Source organism: Sus scrofa, chromosome 1 (genome assembly GCF_054392235.1).
Source record: "Sus scrofa isolate SSC_HxYL_T2T_F1_AM1 chromosome 1, Sscrofa_HxYL_maternal_Yorkshire_Landrace_v2.0, whole genome shotgun sequence".
In the NCBI taxonomy this organism is placed as follows: Eukaryota; Metazoa; Chordata; class Mammalia; order Artiodactyla; family Suidae; genus Sus; species Sus scrofa.
This window is the reverse complement of record NC_139383.1, coordinates 64,525,791-64,541,354: the sequence shown is the minus strand read 5'-3', so window position 1 is coordinate 64,541,354 and position 15,564 is coordinate 64,525,791. Positions and strand designations below refer to the sequence as shown.

Below are 15,564 nucleotides of genomic sequence, written 5' to 3'. Positions count from 1 at the left end.
TTATAATATCAATCTTCCAATTATGAACTAAGAATTCTAGGTTAGAATGCCAACAAGCTCTGAATACATAAGTTGTTTCAGTAATGGAAGAGATGTTATCCTTACCATTGTAAAAGTTTTTATTTTCTTTTTTCCATATCATTTTATTTGCCTTTTCCTTTGTTATATTTGAGCACCCATTGATTTAGTAACTTAGAGTTTTAGGAGTTCCCGTCATGGCACAGCGGAAACAAATCTGACTAGGAACCATGAGATTGGGGTTTGATCCCTGGCCTCGCTCAGTGGGTTAAGGATCCGGCATTGCCATGAGCTGTGGTGTAGGTCTCAGATGCAGCTCGGATCTGCCGTTGCTGTGGCTGTGCCATAGGCTGGCAGCAACAGTTCCGATTAGACTCCAAGCCTGGGAACCTCCATATGCCATGGGTGCGGCCCTAAAAAGGACAAAAAAAGAAAAAAGACCAAAAAAAAAGTTTCAGACATGAATTTTTTTTACTTCAAGAATGTTCGAACACTAAAAAGTGGTCATCATAATTTACAATAGGTATTAGTCAAATCTTAATGCCTTAACAGAATTTAAAACCTCTGAGTTAAATTTACTTTCAGCTCTAACAGTGTATAAAATTACGGTTTTGTTCAGCTGTGTATTAAATTATAGTGTATTTCTTAAAAATCTCGAAAGGTTCATATGGAAAAAATGCCCATAATGGTCAGGGACAAACAGAATTTATAATTATCTCCCATATAAAAGTTTACTTTCTGGCTGAAATTAAAAACCCTTTTTAAGCACTTTTAGTTGCTTGGAAATTAATGCTTTTTTTCCCTTTGGATTATTATTCCCTATAGTTTTGATTTTTAAATGAAAAAAACTCATTTGCTTGGGGAAAAAAGCTTGGCTTAGTTGGATTGTCTCACTTATAGAGTGATGAAACTTAATTTAACACTGCATAGTATACTTTGACAATGTAAGTGGTATATTAAGTATATTAATGTAAGTTAAGTGGTAACAGCTAAAGCTGTTTTGAAGATAAGTCACTAATTCTTGCAAGTAGATGTGCTGACCATCTGGTTTTACTCAGCTTGTAATATCTCAAGATTTGGAACTTTCAATGCTTAAACCAAGAAAGTCTGGAGAAAACTGGGACAAGTCAGTCATCCTAACATCAAGGAAAGTACAGCAAGTCTAAGAAACTTATTCTGTAAATTTAGGTCTAGCATAAAGTCAAAGTAATATCTTTGCCGTGAAAGAAGATGTCATTATAATATGTTGAAAAAAACAGTCCATTGTCTCCAGTGATCTCAATTTTGTCATGCCTTGATTGTATCAAATTAGATTTTATAAGTAGTGTAGGAGTACTTGCTGGAGTTCTTGAAACCAATTTTGTGGGTGCAGTAGGTGGTCATAAAGAATAAATAATAATATGTTTGGATAGAGCCATCAGTTTGATTATATTTGTTTTCCCCCATTGAGGTAAATTAAAATCTGACCATGCTTGTGTGCTTTGACTTGATCTCCAACAGTGAAAGAAAGAGTCCATTTGCAATATTTAAAAAAAAAAAAAAAGTTTCACATATATAGAGCAGTCTTCAAATGAAATTGTTAGGCATTCCATTGTAGCTTTAATTAAGTAAATAATGTTCTAAATCTTTTTCTATCCAGAGAGCATCTCCCAGAAACAGACATCGAGATTTGTTTGTAGAGAACATTCTTTTGTTTAATTTTTTTGTTTCTGTTTTTGTTTTGTTGGCTTTTTAGGGCCGCACCTATGGCATATGAAGGTTCCCAGGCTAGGGGTTGAATCAGAGCTGTAGCCAGTGGCCTACACCACAGCCACAGCAACGTCAGATCTGAGCTGCATCTGTGACTTGTATCACAGCTTGCTCACAGCAATGCCAGATCCTTAACCCACTGAGCAAGGCCAGGGATGAAAACCTGTGTCCTCATGGATGCTAGTCAACTTTGTTTCTACTAAGCCTCGATGGAACTCCTGTATTGTTTAATTATACTTACATAGTTATAGTTGAACAGTTAGGAATTTGCTTTTAAAAACAGTTTTCATCTGCAAAAGGAGATTTTTTGTTTTATGTTACTTAATTTTTAAAACCTTATTATTTTCTGATATCACAGAATAATTTCCTAACAGAAGTCATGGAAAGATATAAAAAGAAATTAAGCAAGCCTTGTGTTTCAAAAATATTATTTTCTTTTGTCAAAGAATTTAGAGAGTCCAAGGCTAAAAAACACCTCAGTATGTGATTAGATCTGAACAATGTAGAACAATAATCATCTAATTACTAATCCCCCAAAAATGTGTTTCTTGGACAGAAGGATCTTGACTGGAATATTGGATCTAACTCTCTTTAGCCAACCCTAAAAAAAAAATCCCATCAGTTAGACTAACAGTTACTCTTTAGCCTGCAAATAGATTCTATTGTCCTGATGGTTTCTGATGTGTATGGTTAGTTAATACATAAGAAATGAGCCCCCAATTGTTACATTGCCATTTCTATAGAATATGCTAAAAAAAAGTAAATATTTTCATTTTTAGTTCAGTAAAAGAATTTGATATGTGGAATGTACCCAAACTTAATATGCCTGTATTTGATCTTTCAAAATAAAGGTAGACATTCTTTAAAAATAGACTAAAGCAGAGATCAGGAGTAGTCACTGTGGAATATGCTTTCACAGCTTACACAGCTGAGATGAGAAACCAGACAGCCCATAGTGTCTTGTAAAAAAAAATGCAGAAGTTGGGTAGCACAGGTTCTGGGATTGAGACAGGAGGTTTGAGCCTACTGTGGAAAAGAGCCCCACAGGCCTCCTGACTTATTAAAAATCTCTAATCGGAGGATATAAAGTTAGATATTAATTAAACTTCTTGGTTTAGGTAGAGTTTCACCTCAACACTAACAAAATTGAAATATACCAGCTTAAAGTACAATACTTTGTACCTGTTGCATTTATTATTTGATCATCAAAGAGTCGACATTTAGGCCTAAAAAAAATTCCTCTCTTGCAAATAATAAAATGATAACTCTTCCTGTGCAGGCACCATATATAGCACTTAATATGTACTCTTCTACTTCATGCTTATGACAGTCTTGAGAAGTTCCATTTTACACATTGGGAAACGAGCCCAGAGGGAGCTTCTCTAGGTTCGCACAGCTGAAAGTGGCAGAGCTGGGATTCGAATCTTCATATGTATTTTACTCCCTTTGTGCTCCCTCAAAGCATTTGACCTTGTAGGATTCTTAATAAACCTCTATTCCCACCCTTCGTTATTTCTATTTTAAAACTTCTTTGCTGCTATGTGTTTGATTAGTAATCCGTTTTGGTTTCTAGATCTGTTTTGGTGAACTTGTGGAAAACATCTCAGTTTTCCATACTTTTTAAATTGTGTGTGTGAGTTATCCTCTCCAATAAGTATGTGATGGGAAAATGTAAGGTAGAAAGAAATTAATAAACTCAGATATTCCTCCTCACTGTATTTCACTGTATTTCTGTTCTGTTTTTTCATTATAAATTTGAGCTGTCTTTTGCCTCCTCTACCCCTTTTCATTGTATATTCTAATCTCTTTGGCTCCCTAAACTTGAAAATGGGCAAATTCTTTATTAATTCAGCTGATGGGTACCCACACATTGTTTTTAAAAGGGATTTTTTTTTTTTTTTTTTTGGCCACACCCACGGCATGTGGAAACTCCTGGGCCAGGGATCAAATCCGAGCTGCTGCTGTGACCTATGCCAAAGCTGTGGCAATGCTGAACTGGACATCAACCCATGCTGCTGCAGAGGCATGGTTAGATCCTTAACCTGCTTGCCATAGTGGGAACTCCTTAAAGGGAATTTTTAAGAAAAACTAAGGGAACACAGTTCAAAACAAAATAATGGTTTAATATATAGAATGTGATAATGTATTTTATAGCAAGTACTATCTGTAATTAACTATAGGCTAAAAAAAAAGAAACTTGCTTTTTAAGTCATACTCAACTGATTGATTACTCATCCTGCCAGAACTATGGAGAAAATGGTATTTTCTAAGCCATTTCTTTTCATTTTAATCTGTAGCCACTAGCAGAAAAATGAAGGGACATTTATCTCCTTTCCTTAAATAAAAAAGAAAAAAAAGACCCAAGATGCCATATTTAATTTCTTCTTGATTGGGTACAGTAGAAAGAGCTGGGCTCTGGCCTCACACAAACTTTGATTCAAATCTTGGTCTGATCACTAAGAGCCACCTTGATCAAATCTGGTGTCCAATTATGTTCATGTGTTTTCCCTCCTGTTTTTGGAAAGTGGCATAGAATAGTATGTACAACAGGCTTTGGAATCATAAATCCTGAAATCCTAGATCCTTCCCAAGTGGACTTGGGTAAGCTATTTGTAACTTCTGAACCCCAAACTTTTTTTTTCTTTTTGTAAAATGAATGTAATAAAACTGGAATGGTTTGAGACACACATGAATGAACATTTGTAAAATATAATGCCTGGCACATAGTCAATATTTACCCTTTTGTTTTTTCCCAAACTTCATATATTTTATGGTTTAAATACTTTTTTTTTAATAGGTTTTACATGTGAGATGAGTTTCAAATACCAAATAAAAACAATACAGAACTCTTCAAAATGAACCCACTTTTTTCACATAACCCACTTTTTAACCTTGAATATAGTAACATTAGTATGTTTAATTCATCTCAGTAGTGTGCCATAGGAATAACCCTAGGTCTGGTTTAATATTTTCAAAATAAAATCAAAGAATGTTGGTGATGGATATAATCTTATTTGGTTAAATGAGTTTAACCATCTCTTAGAGAAGCTAAATATCTTTCCCTAAACCATATAGCTACTTTGTGAAGAGAGGCACCAGAATCCAGACCTCAGTTTTGCTCATGAAACATTTATGGAGTCTCTTTAGTGAACCAGACACTGTGCTAGGCCCAGCCCCCAGAGAGCTCAAAGACACTGAAAGGCAGATAGTCATTAAATTTAGCAAGGTAAGTGCTAGGATACAGGTATGTGTAGTATGCTGTGGAGCATAAAGAAAAGTCACTGTATAGTGTGGAAGTTAGGGAGTTTCCTGAAGGACTTGAAGCTTGAGTGTATTCTAAGGGATTAATAACTGAAAGCGTTAAAAGCCTTTAAAATTTAGTCATGTTTGGTTTACTCTGATTTATTGAAAGATTTAGCACCAGGACCCCTGTTTTCTTCTATATCTGTATACTACTTTTGTTAGTGACCCCAACATTATTGTTCATAGTCTGCCTGTGCTCTAAGTTTCTTAATTCTTTTTTTTTTTTTTTTTTTTTTTTGTCTTTTTAGGGCTGCACCTGTGGCACATGGAGGTTCCCAGGCTAGGGGTTAAATTGCAGCTATAGCCACTGGCTTATACCACAGCCACATCAACGCCACATCTGAGCTGTGTCTGTAACCTACACTGCAGCTCACGGCAATGATGGATCCTTAACGCACTGAGCAAGGCCAGGGATTGAACCTTCATCGTCATAGGTGCTATGATAGTCAGATTCATTTCTGCTGAGCCACAACAGGAACTCCTAAATTTCTTAATTCTAATCGGATTTTCTTTTACTTATCTCACCCACCTCATTCCATGGTTATGCTTTACATTTTTTCATTTTTTTCATTTTTATTCTATTATCATTGTTTGATCTTTTCATTTTTCTGCATTCATCCATGTCTGAACATTCCTCTTTAAACAGTTTAGATTATACAACCCTTATTACAATTACTGCATAATAAACATCTTTAATTCTATAGCCCTTATGTACTTTAAACTTGGCAAAACCTAATCCTCCTCTCTTACTCCCTGCCACCCTCATCCTCAGCTGAATGTTATTCAGCTGCAAAAAAAAAAAAAAAAATCATGCAGTCATTCTCACTGACTGGTCTAACTTTAAATTCTTGATCATAAATCTCAAATGGCAGTCTACTCTAGAATGTTTGCTTTTCTGCTTTCCAGAATGGCTTATTTCAGAATTACTTTTTTTTTTTTAACACACAATCAACTTAGCTAATAAGCATCTTGCCTCATCAATTTAGCTAATAAGCATCTTTTTTTTTTTTTTTGTCTTTTTGCTATTTCCTAGGCTGCTCCCGCGGCATATGGAGGTTCCCAGGCTAGGGGTCAAATCGGAGCTGTAGCAACCAGCCTACGCCAGAGCCACAGCAACGTGGGATCCGAGCCGCATCTGCAACCTACACCACAGCTCACTGCAACGCCGGATGGTTAACCCACTGAGCAAGGGCAGGGATCGAACCTGCAACCTCATGGTTCCTAGTCGGATTCTTTAACCACTGCGCCACAACGGGAACTCCAGCTAATAAGCATCTTGCCCCAATCAACTTAGCTAATAAGCATCTTGCCTCATAAATTGAAAAAAATAGGAAAAGTCAGTTGAGAACTCCTTTGTCTTTACACCTTCAAATCTCCCAACATGTCTGCTTAGTAAACAACCTCTCAATCTGCTTTTCAGTTATATTTGGAAGTGTCACTGTTTCTATCAAAAGCCAATTCCTTGACCTGTGCAGTGAATCTTTTCTCATCTTTTCAAGGACTTTTTATATCTTCACTTAAATTTCTCTACTTCCTCACCTCCTATTATCGCCTCAACCTGCTATAATTAAGATTCTGTTTCTGCCATCCCTGAAACTACTGTTGTCAAGCCATTGGTGACTTCTGTATTGTCAAATCTAAAAGTTCTTTGTTGTCATTTTAATCTTTTGGTAGCATTCAACCCTGTTGACCATAGTCCCTTTCTGGAATAGTTCTTTTGGCTTCCAAAACCAGATGCCTGGTTTCCTTCCTACTTCATTGGTCATTGGTTTTGTTTATAGACTCTTCTCCATTTGCTTGATACCTAAATTTTGGAATAGCAAAGGGCTCTCAGTTCTGGATCCTTTTCTCTTTTTCATCTGTGGTCTTTCCTTGGTTGATCTTATCTAGCCTCTTAGCTCTAAACACCATCAATATGAAGGTAACATTTACATTTATATCAATAATTCTTACTTTTCCCTTGAGCTCTAGACCCATATGTCAATTGTTTACTTACTACCTCTACTTAGTTGCTCTGTGTACTCTCTCATGTGCTCTACTCTTAGTCTTTGCCATCTTAGGAAATGGTGCCATCAACCCATTTTCTTAAGCCAAAACCTGAGAGTTCTCCCTAATTGCTGTCTTTCCTTCATACCTTAATATAACTCAACAAATCCCGTTGCCTCTGTTTCCAGCCGTATCTCCAAAATTGTCCACTTACTTAGTCTCTACGGTTTCACAGAATCACCTCCTAACATTTCGAGTTGACCAGAGGAGCAAGAAGTAGAAAAAAGAGTAGACATAGACATTTTAATCCACTCTTCTGTGATGAAATAATTGTGCTTATTTGTTGAAAAATGGCACACCATTGAAGCCCAGTCATTCAACAGTTATTTATTTAAAGCATACTATATCCCAAGCACCTCCAGATTTCCTGGCATGTCTACTTTCTACTTGACCTCTCGGTCTGCTTTTCTATTATATTGGAGCCATCACTGTTTACCTTTTAACTGGACTTACTACTTCTGTTCTCATCTACTGTATTCATTATCCATGCATGATCCAGTGTAATATTTTTGCAACAATCATCTTATGCCACTCTGATGCTTACAATCTTCTAGAGGCTTCCCAACATAATTAAAATAACATCCATATTTCTGACTAAGACCTATAAAGTCTCAAATGAAATGGTTTTTGACTATTTCTAAGTTAATCCTGCAACACCAAGCTTACTTTCCATGTATTTTCTGTACTGTGAATGCTTTTCTTTCAGATCTTCAAATGGTTGGCTCTTTTTCATTGTCATTTAGTCCAAATGCCCACCCTCAAAAAGTCCTTTCCAATCGTAATTCTTGATAAAATAATGATCCACATCCTCTACCAGTTACTTTATCACACACCTTGCTTTTGTTCTGTTTTTCACAGTGGTTGTAACTCTATTTACCTTTGTTTGTTTCAATGTCCTGTTTTTTCATTCTCTCCCAAAGTGTAAGTTCTCTTAGTGCATGTACTGTGTCTGACTTCTTCATTGCTTTATGCCTAGTACCTTAGAATAGTACCGGGTAAATAGTAAGCATTGAATAAATGATTGTTGAATGATTAGGATTCAGTGACATATCACTTTTTAACATGCCTGGTTATTTCATCATAGAAAATTAAAGTGTCACTTCTTTCCTACTCTTTCCTGTTGTCATCTCCTAAAAGCTTAAGATATAGCTGCTCTGCCAATCCTCTGGTTTTTAGAAGAACAACTCTTATGTTCCCATAAAGAATTTGACCTCGTACCTACATATAACTGAGTCCTCTGGATTTGGGTACATCGTAATTGTTAGATGATGTATGCTACTTCTTTCTAGTTTGGGTTTCTTTTTCAGTCTTTGGGGTTCTACACCACTCAATTATGAAATAGCTATTTTAATTTTTAAATAATTGAGTTTTGTAATTTCAATTACCTGAATATACTAATGGTTTCTAAAGTAAAGTTTTAGAAATATTACTTACGCTGATTCAGACCTTCTGGTCTGAGGATGAGAATGGGTAAGATGGTGATATATGTTTATCTCTTTTTAGAAGTAGGTTATTCAGTGCAATATCAGGTGATAATATATGTGTTGCCAGAGCCCATTTACTTCCTCACAATTTCAGTTTATTTTTCAGGATGGTGTACTAGAAGAGCAGTTACGAATGTATCTCCACTGTTGTTTGACCCTTTGTGATTTCTGGGAGCCAAACATTGCTATTGTCACCATTCTATGGGAATATTACAGTAAGAACCTGGTAAGTAAATAGAATATGAATTTGTTGCAGGAATTTGAAGAATTCGCACATAATATTTGAGGAATGTTCTTAGGCCTTAATTATAGATAATTATGGACTTCCCTTAAAATTAATTTTTCAAAGTATATTAGAGTAGTTCAAGAACAGCTTTATCTTTCACATTGTCTATAGAACACTGACATAAGGAAATAGAGCATTTGATTTCTGTTTTAAGCAAAGTAGCAAAATTGTACCAGAAAGATATTTCTAAAAGCCCTTATTTATAAATGTTTTCTAGCAGTTATTGGTTGTTTAGAGCACAGTGAACAGTTATTGCTGTCTTGAACAAAACAGCCTTTGCATTTGAGTAGCTTATAGGCTAGTGGGCAGATGCACATATTTTGGGAAAAAAGTTAATAACTGCGGAATGCCAGAGGAGGAAGTTATGGACTTGCAGAAGACTTTATGAAGTCATAATTTAAGTTAGTGTGGGTAATGAGCAGAATTTTCCAAGTACAGAAGAAAAGGAGCATCCAAGCAAAAGAAGCAGTTTGGACAAATGAGTGGAGACATAAAAAAACATAATTTATTCTACCTATATTAAATAGTTCTGAATGATGGGTCTGGGATGACTGTGGAGAGATATGGGATATAAGGAAAGTGGAAAGGTTAATCTGGGGCTAGATTCGGAAGGATTAAAGATAATGTGCAGGTGACTTGATTTATTCAGGAGACATTGGAAAGAAAGATTGTGACATATTAGGTATGTGTTTGAGAAAGTTTTTTGTGAAAGTCATATAAAGGAATTGAGTACAGATGAGTTAGTCATCTAGTATAGTAGTGTATAAGCACAGGGCATGATAACTAAAATAGGGACAGCAAACAAAGGTTTAATTTGAAAGATGCAAATTTAAAGGTAGTTTTAAAGGATTAAGTTACTTGTTTCGTGTGGAGAGAAGATTTGGAATGTTTGGTTTTTCTGGGAAAATGCATAGTGAACCTCTCAATCAAGATAGAAAATGGAGGATATACAAGTAAATTACAAGTTTGGTTTTGTACATGAGCTTATTAAGAATGAGAAAAATACCTTTCTCTGAAGCATATTGTCAGGCTGGTTAGAGAAATAACCAATTCTAATTCTCAGGCAGAATGTATACAAGATGAGTCTAGAGTATTTTGTCATTCCTTATATCAGGAAGGTATCAACATAAGCTAGAGTCATGTCAGAAGGACACAATAGCCAACTTGAAGGAGCTTTCCTTGCCTAACACTGGGTAAATTTGGGCATAAGAAAAAATAATGACCACTGTGGATTAAAACATATCAAATGTGTTTAAGTCCTTGAGTTCATGGTATTTTTAGAAGAGTAATTATTCTGAAAATGTAAATAAAGGAAATGTATTTTAGAGTAACCAAATTTCTGATGAGCTAATTTAGAAGGAATAGTAATACAATTAGGAAAGCACTATTTCGTGTATCTGATGAAATAAGCTATCTAGACGATGATCATCTGTGGCTGCTCAGACTGTGGAGATCACTAAAATGGATGGATTAGGCTGCCAGCAGGATCCATCTTCATATCACTAAAAGTATGACAGTCAGAACTTATGTGCCTCTTTACTAACTGAAATGGGAAGTGCTCAGTACTACCAGTGAAAGATTCCCACCAGAAAACTTAACCTGAATCTGATCAAGTCCTCTAGATACAGCAACCAGTCTCCAGAAAAGATAGAGGATGAAAGCTTACATTTAAGAGGTACTAGGAAGATATAAGCAGCTAAATCCTGAATTCAGGAAATTCTGCACACTAAATCACATGATAAATGGTATGACAAAAAACATTGGGGAATTTATAGAATAAAAGAGATTTAAAGGGCATGTCAACCGAATGCAATATGGATCTTGTTGCTATCCTGATTTAAAAGACGTTTTGGGGTTAATCCATGAATTTGAACACCCCCTTGGTCTTTTGTGCATGAATGGAATTTTTATTTTGGGGGGATATGTGGTGATGGCTGTATAATTTTTGCAATTAAGAAGAGTCAAACTCCTAGTGAGCTAATTGAGATTTATAGCTTTCCATTTTTCATTCAAGAGACTTAATACTTGTTTTCTGGCTTTTGCTTTCAGAATAGTTCTTTCAGTATTTCTTGGCTTCCTTTGAAAGGCCTTGCGTACATCGTTAAGTCACCTTTGTCTATGCTAGAAATGGTGAAGACCTGCTGTTGTGATAAACAAGATCATGACCTGTATAAATCCAGCAGTAGTTATACTATTTTCCTTTGCATTTTGGCAAAAGTTGTTAAGAAAGCAATGAAGAGCAATGGCCTTCATCCTTGGAAACAAGTCAAAGGAAGGTATGTGCCATATCCTTCTTTTCCTGAATGTTCAGTTTTATCTTTGAGGAAGTGTTAGTTTGTATTTTTAAATTTAACTTGTGCTTGGAGGTCCTAGGGTTTACGTTCAAAATGTATTCATTAAAATAGGACAGCAAAATATGGAGCATTTTGATCTTGCCAATTTGTTATGGTAAGGAACAAACCTAATACCCATAACTTGGGGAGGATTTTAGTTTCTTATTTATGTCATCAGTCCTGAAGATTTCAAATTCCATACACTTAATGCAGGGATGTAAGAGTACTTTCATATTTCTTGCCAAAGCTAATCGTGATGTTTTATGTAACTCCTTGCATGTTATTAAAACTTACAGAAATTAGGAGTTCCCATCGTGGCGCAGTGGTTAACGAATCCAACTAGGAACCATGAGGTTGCGGGTTCGGTCCCTGCCCTTGCTCAGTGGGTTGACGATCTGGCGTTGCCGTGAGCTGTGGTGTAGGTTGCAGATGCGGCTCGGATCCAGCGTTGCTGTGGCTCTGGTGTAGGCCGGTGGCTACGGCTCCGATTCGACCCCTAGCCTGGGAACCTCCATATGCCGCGGGAGCAGCCCAAACAAATAGCAAAAAGAAAAAAAAAAAAAAAAGAAAGAAAGAAATTAAAAACGTGTCCACATCATACATTGGCAGACACTAGAATCAATCTATAAAACTGTGCTTTTTGAGCCCACCAGTCCCACAATCCCTGCTTTCTTGCATGAAAACTAACCAGAGTAACTGTCTGTAAGTTCTCATTTGGGACGTAGGCCATTTTCATTTCTGGTGTGGTAAAATAAATTTTAGTCACATTCATCTGTTGTTCTTCTTTTGGAGAGTGCTTGTTAATATAGGGGTGATTCTTATTTGTCTTCCCTGGTTCTCTTTCTTTTGTCTATTAGCCCCTTTTCTAGTCCTCTGTGCAGCAGACTGCCCTCTACCGCTTAGCTTATGTGGTGGAAACTCTCGCAGCAGAATACTTCTCATTTTAGGTAGAGACTTCTCAAGAATGGCTAGGTGAAATTCTTGTTTGATTTCCACAGTGAATGGTTTGTGCACAGTTATGGTGGATTTTTTTATTTAGAATATCCTTTTAAAAAATAACATCTTTATTAAACCTCCAGTAATTATGTGGCTAAAACAGTAGGGTTTTTTTTTTCCCTTTGTTCTGTTTGAATGTTTGTTTTTGAATCTTAAATAATTTTATGGAAGAGAGAAGAACTTTATTGATAAAAGAAGTCGGAATTCAGTAACAAGTCTACATACCAGGCATTATCAGGGTCATTATGAAGATAATTAAACAGATATTTACTTTCAGGAGCTTATCTGCTTTTTATTTATAAATAAACATTTAATCTGTCATAAGCATTAATCATTTATATCTTGAGTAAGCAAATTATGGAAGTTATGAAATGTAACAATCCCTAAGTAGGATTCAAAATATTTTTCAATTCTAATCTCTTAATTGATAACAGAAGAGTACATCAACTATTAAATTACATTAAGTAATATTGACAAAAGATTTTTTAATCGCTAGTCTTGGACATTTGAACACTTAAGAATTTTTCCTTTGTGAGTAAGTAAAAATAATTTTTCCAGCACTTTGAATTGTCTTAACCTATAAATATAACAAAAGCAAGTCTTTGTGAGAGGTAGAGGGAAAAAGAGTCTAAGGAAAATTGTCACATAAAATTGCCCTATTAAGATTTCTGTAAAGCACATCAAATTGTACTTAAGAGATTATATATTCTTTCTTATTTGCCAATAAAAATTTAAAAACAAAGGTGATGGGGGAACTATAAAAGGAAAAGCCATGTACTATATGAAAAGAACATTTCTATTGTTTTTGGGGGAAAGCCCCTGAATCCTTTGATTCACTTAGACACACTTGCTGCATCATTGAGAAATGTAAAGGTAGGGGGATGTTCTGGGAGGTTTTTTTCTAAGTGTAAAAAGTTGACACAGTAGCACCGTAAAAAAGAATTATAAAAGTTTAAATTGAGACTGTCATGATTATTGAGGGAAATGCTATTTTAAAAGATGGATTTTTGTGAATGAAACAGTTTTATTAATTCAGTTTTTTATGTTTTACAGAATATATTCTAAGTTCCATCAGAAAAGAATGGAAGAACTAACTGAAGTTGGTCTGCAGAACTTTTTCAGCCTTTTTCTACTATTAGCAGCTGTGGCAGAAGTGGAAGATGTAGCAAGTCATGTTCTAGGCCTCCTAAATTTCCTCAAGCCTGCCTTTATGACATCTCCTCTGATTTGGAAGGGTCAGATGGCCTTCCTCTTGATGTATACCCAGAAAAATCTGGACATCAGTGTTTTGGCTGAGAAATTTTCAGGTGCTTTCCGGGAGAAAGCAAAGGAGTTCTTGGTATCTAAGAATGATGACATGGGACAAAGACAGACTCTCTGGACACTTCTTTCCATATATATTGATGGTGTTCAGGAAGTGTTCGAGACTAGCCATTGCTTGCATCCTTCCCATGAAAAACTGCTTAATGATGGGTTTAGTATGCTTCTGCGAGCTTGTCAAGAATCTGAACTTAGGACCCTATTGGGCTTTCTACAAGCTCTTCTGGCACGAATCAGGTATGTTTTACAGTAATATATATGCTAATTTATTGGTTTGTTTTAAATTATCATCTATGTTGATTCTATATTGAAGTTTTCCTTTTGACATACTCATGAAATTCAGATGTAGAAAGAGGAGTTAGGGAGGTTTACTGCACTGTAGTAAATCAGTAGTAGCTTTCAAACTGACCTTTCAAACAGTACTTCTTCAAAAGAAAGCTTATGTGCAAACGTATAAAACTAAACAAAGAGCAGTGCTGGTGCTGCCCCTCCTTTTCTTTCTGCCTCTTTTAAAAGAGTATTATTATCCATAGGTGTATTTCAAATAGTTTAAGCAATACCATGAGCTCAAATCTGAGGGGGCTTTCATTGAAACATGCAATTTTGTGCCCAGAGTGAGTTTTTTTTTTTTTTTTTTTTAAAAGGAAGAAGTTTCTTTAAATATTTTGCTACGGAGTTGCAGCCTCAAATGCACAAAATACTTCCAGCTGAAACAATTTATTCTAAGATTAAGATAGGATTGCTTTATTTGTAACACCAATCATCTAGACAAAAACTTACTGTTTTCATATCCACTTAAGTTATGCAAATATGATGATACCCTCAAACCCAAACAATAGTGGATAAGAACAGTGGTTATGACATTTATTGCCTTTAAGGCCCTTTTCTCATAACACTTTTACCTTTGAAGTACATAGTCTTCAGAATTTAGATTCTACCACTCAGTGCAGTTAGTCACTGTCACTAAAAAGTTGTGTAAAAGTTACACATACAAATATGATTTCCATTTAAGTATTGTATTCGAAGTCAATGAAAAGACTGCTTCCCTCTTCTTACTCGCACATTACAAAAGTAGCAGCTATTTTTCAAAGATACTAAACTTAATGAAATTTCTGAATTTGGGGCATTTATTCATTTCCATTTTTGTTTATTACTAATTTACTTAATTTGCTTTATGTTGGGCTATGTGTTCATACAAATTAACCCACAGGCTTTTACTCCTCATCTTATGTAGTTTTTATGTTCATCCACTTTCATCAGTTTAAATTCTAAAGGTTTAGCCAGAGTTGTTGATCAGATAATCACCCCCTTATCCCCTCATGTAAGCTGTATCAAATGTTTGGATGAATGGGTAGATAGATGGATAAGTAAATGAGTAACCAGCTTTATTACAAGAAGCTTTTACTGATTCTGGAACTTCTTCATAAACTCCATTTGTTTGATCTTAGTCTACTTGAGTTTATGAGCAGATGTTATACTTTTCCAAGTGTCAAATTCTTTAGTGTTTGGTGAGTTTTTAAATAAGTGGTAAGTAGTATTTTCCTGTGCTTCCTGGGCAAAATGAGAAATTTCCTTATTTCTGGTACCATTTTTGCTTTGTTTATACTTATCTGAATATACAAAACAAGAAGGTAGAGAAGGGAACTGATCTAAACCATTCCAGTGATGGTACTATAACTTGGGCATAAGAGTAGGAAATAAAGGGAGAGTATAGGCATATGGGAGAGATGCAGTCATGGAAACCACCTGGCAGAATCCATATATCTTTCTACCTTTTCCATTGAAGATGGATAAGTCTTATTTTATTGGTGTTAATAATTGTGTTGCTTCTTATGGCTTTTTTTTTTTAAAGTAAAGATTTATATCTTACAAATACTATTATTTTGATTTTTTAGTTAGAAATTTGGGGAATCTTTTTGTTGTTAGAATTTTCTTTAAGTTGCACACAGAGTGTGTCATCCTGGTAAAAATGATAAGAGAAAAATAAAGGAGATAGAAGATGACAAGTAAAAATTCTTTTCTTCACTCC

At 35.4% G+C, this 15,564-nt stretch overlaps 1 protein-coding gene across 10 annotated transcripts in view; it reads left to right on the top strand.

Annotated features, from left to right (window-relative positions):
- The window catches only part of MMS22L (MMS22 like, DNA repair protein), a 153,865-nt gene that overhangs the window by 53,751 nt on the left and 84,550 nt on the right, over positions 1 to 15,564 (top strand). For 5 of the 10 annotated variants that reach the window (XR_014806079.1, XM_021073207.2, XM_021073193.2 and 2 more), the window contains exons 12-14: positions 8,707 to 8,826; positions 10,936 to 11,162; positions 13,269 to 13,772. Coding sequence is in view for 9 of the 10 variants with exons in the window: in XM_021073207.2 (XP_020928866.2) it covers positions 8,707 to 8,826; positions 10,936 to 11,162; positions 13,269 to 13,772 (851 nt within the window). In the remaining variant the exon portion in view is untranslated. Of the gene's footprint in view, positions 1 to 8,694; positions 8,827 to 10,935; positions 11,163 to 13,268; positions 13,773 to 15,564 lie in introns of all 10 variants that reach the window. The other 5 variants (XM_084960511.1, XM_021073186.2, XM_021073197.2 and 2 more) reach the window with 1 other exon arrangement.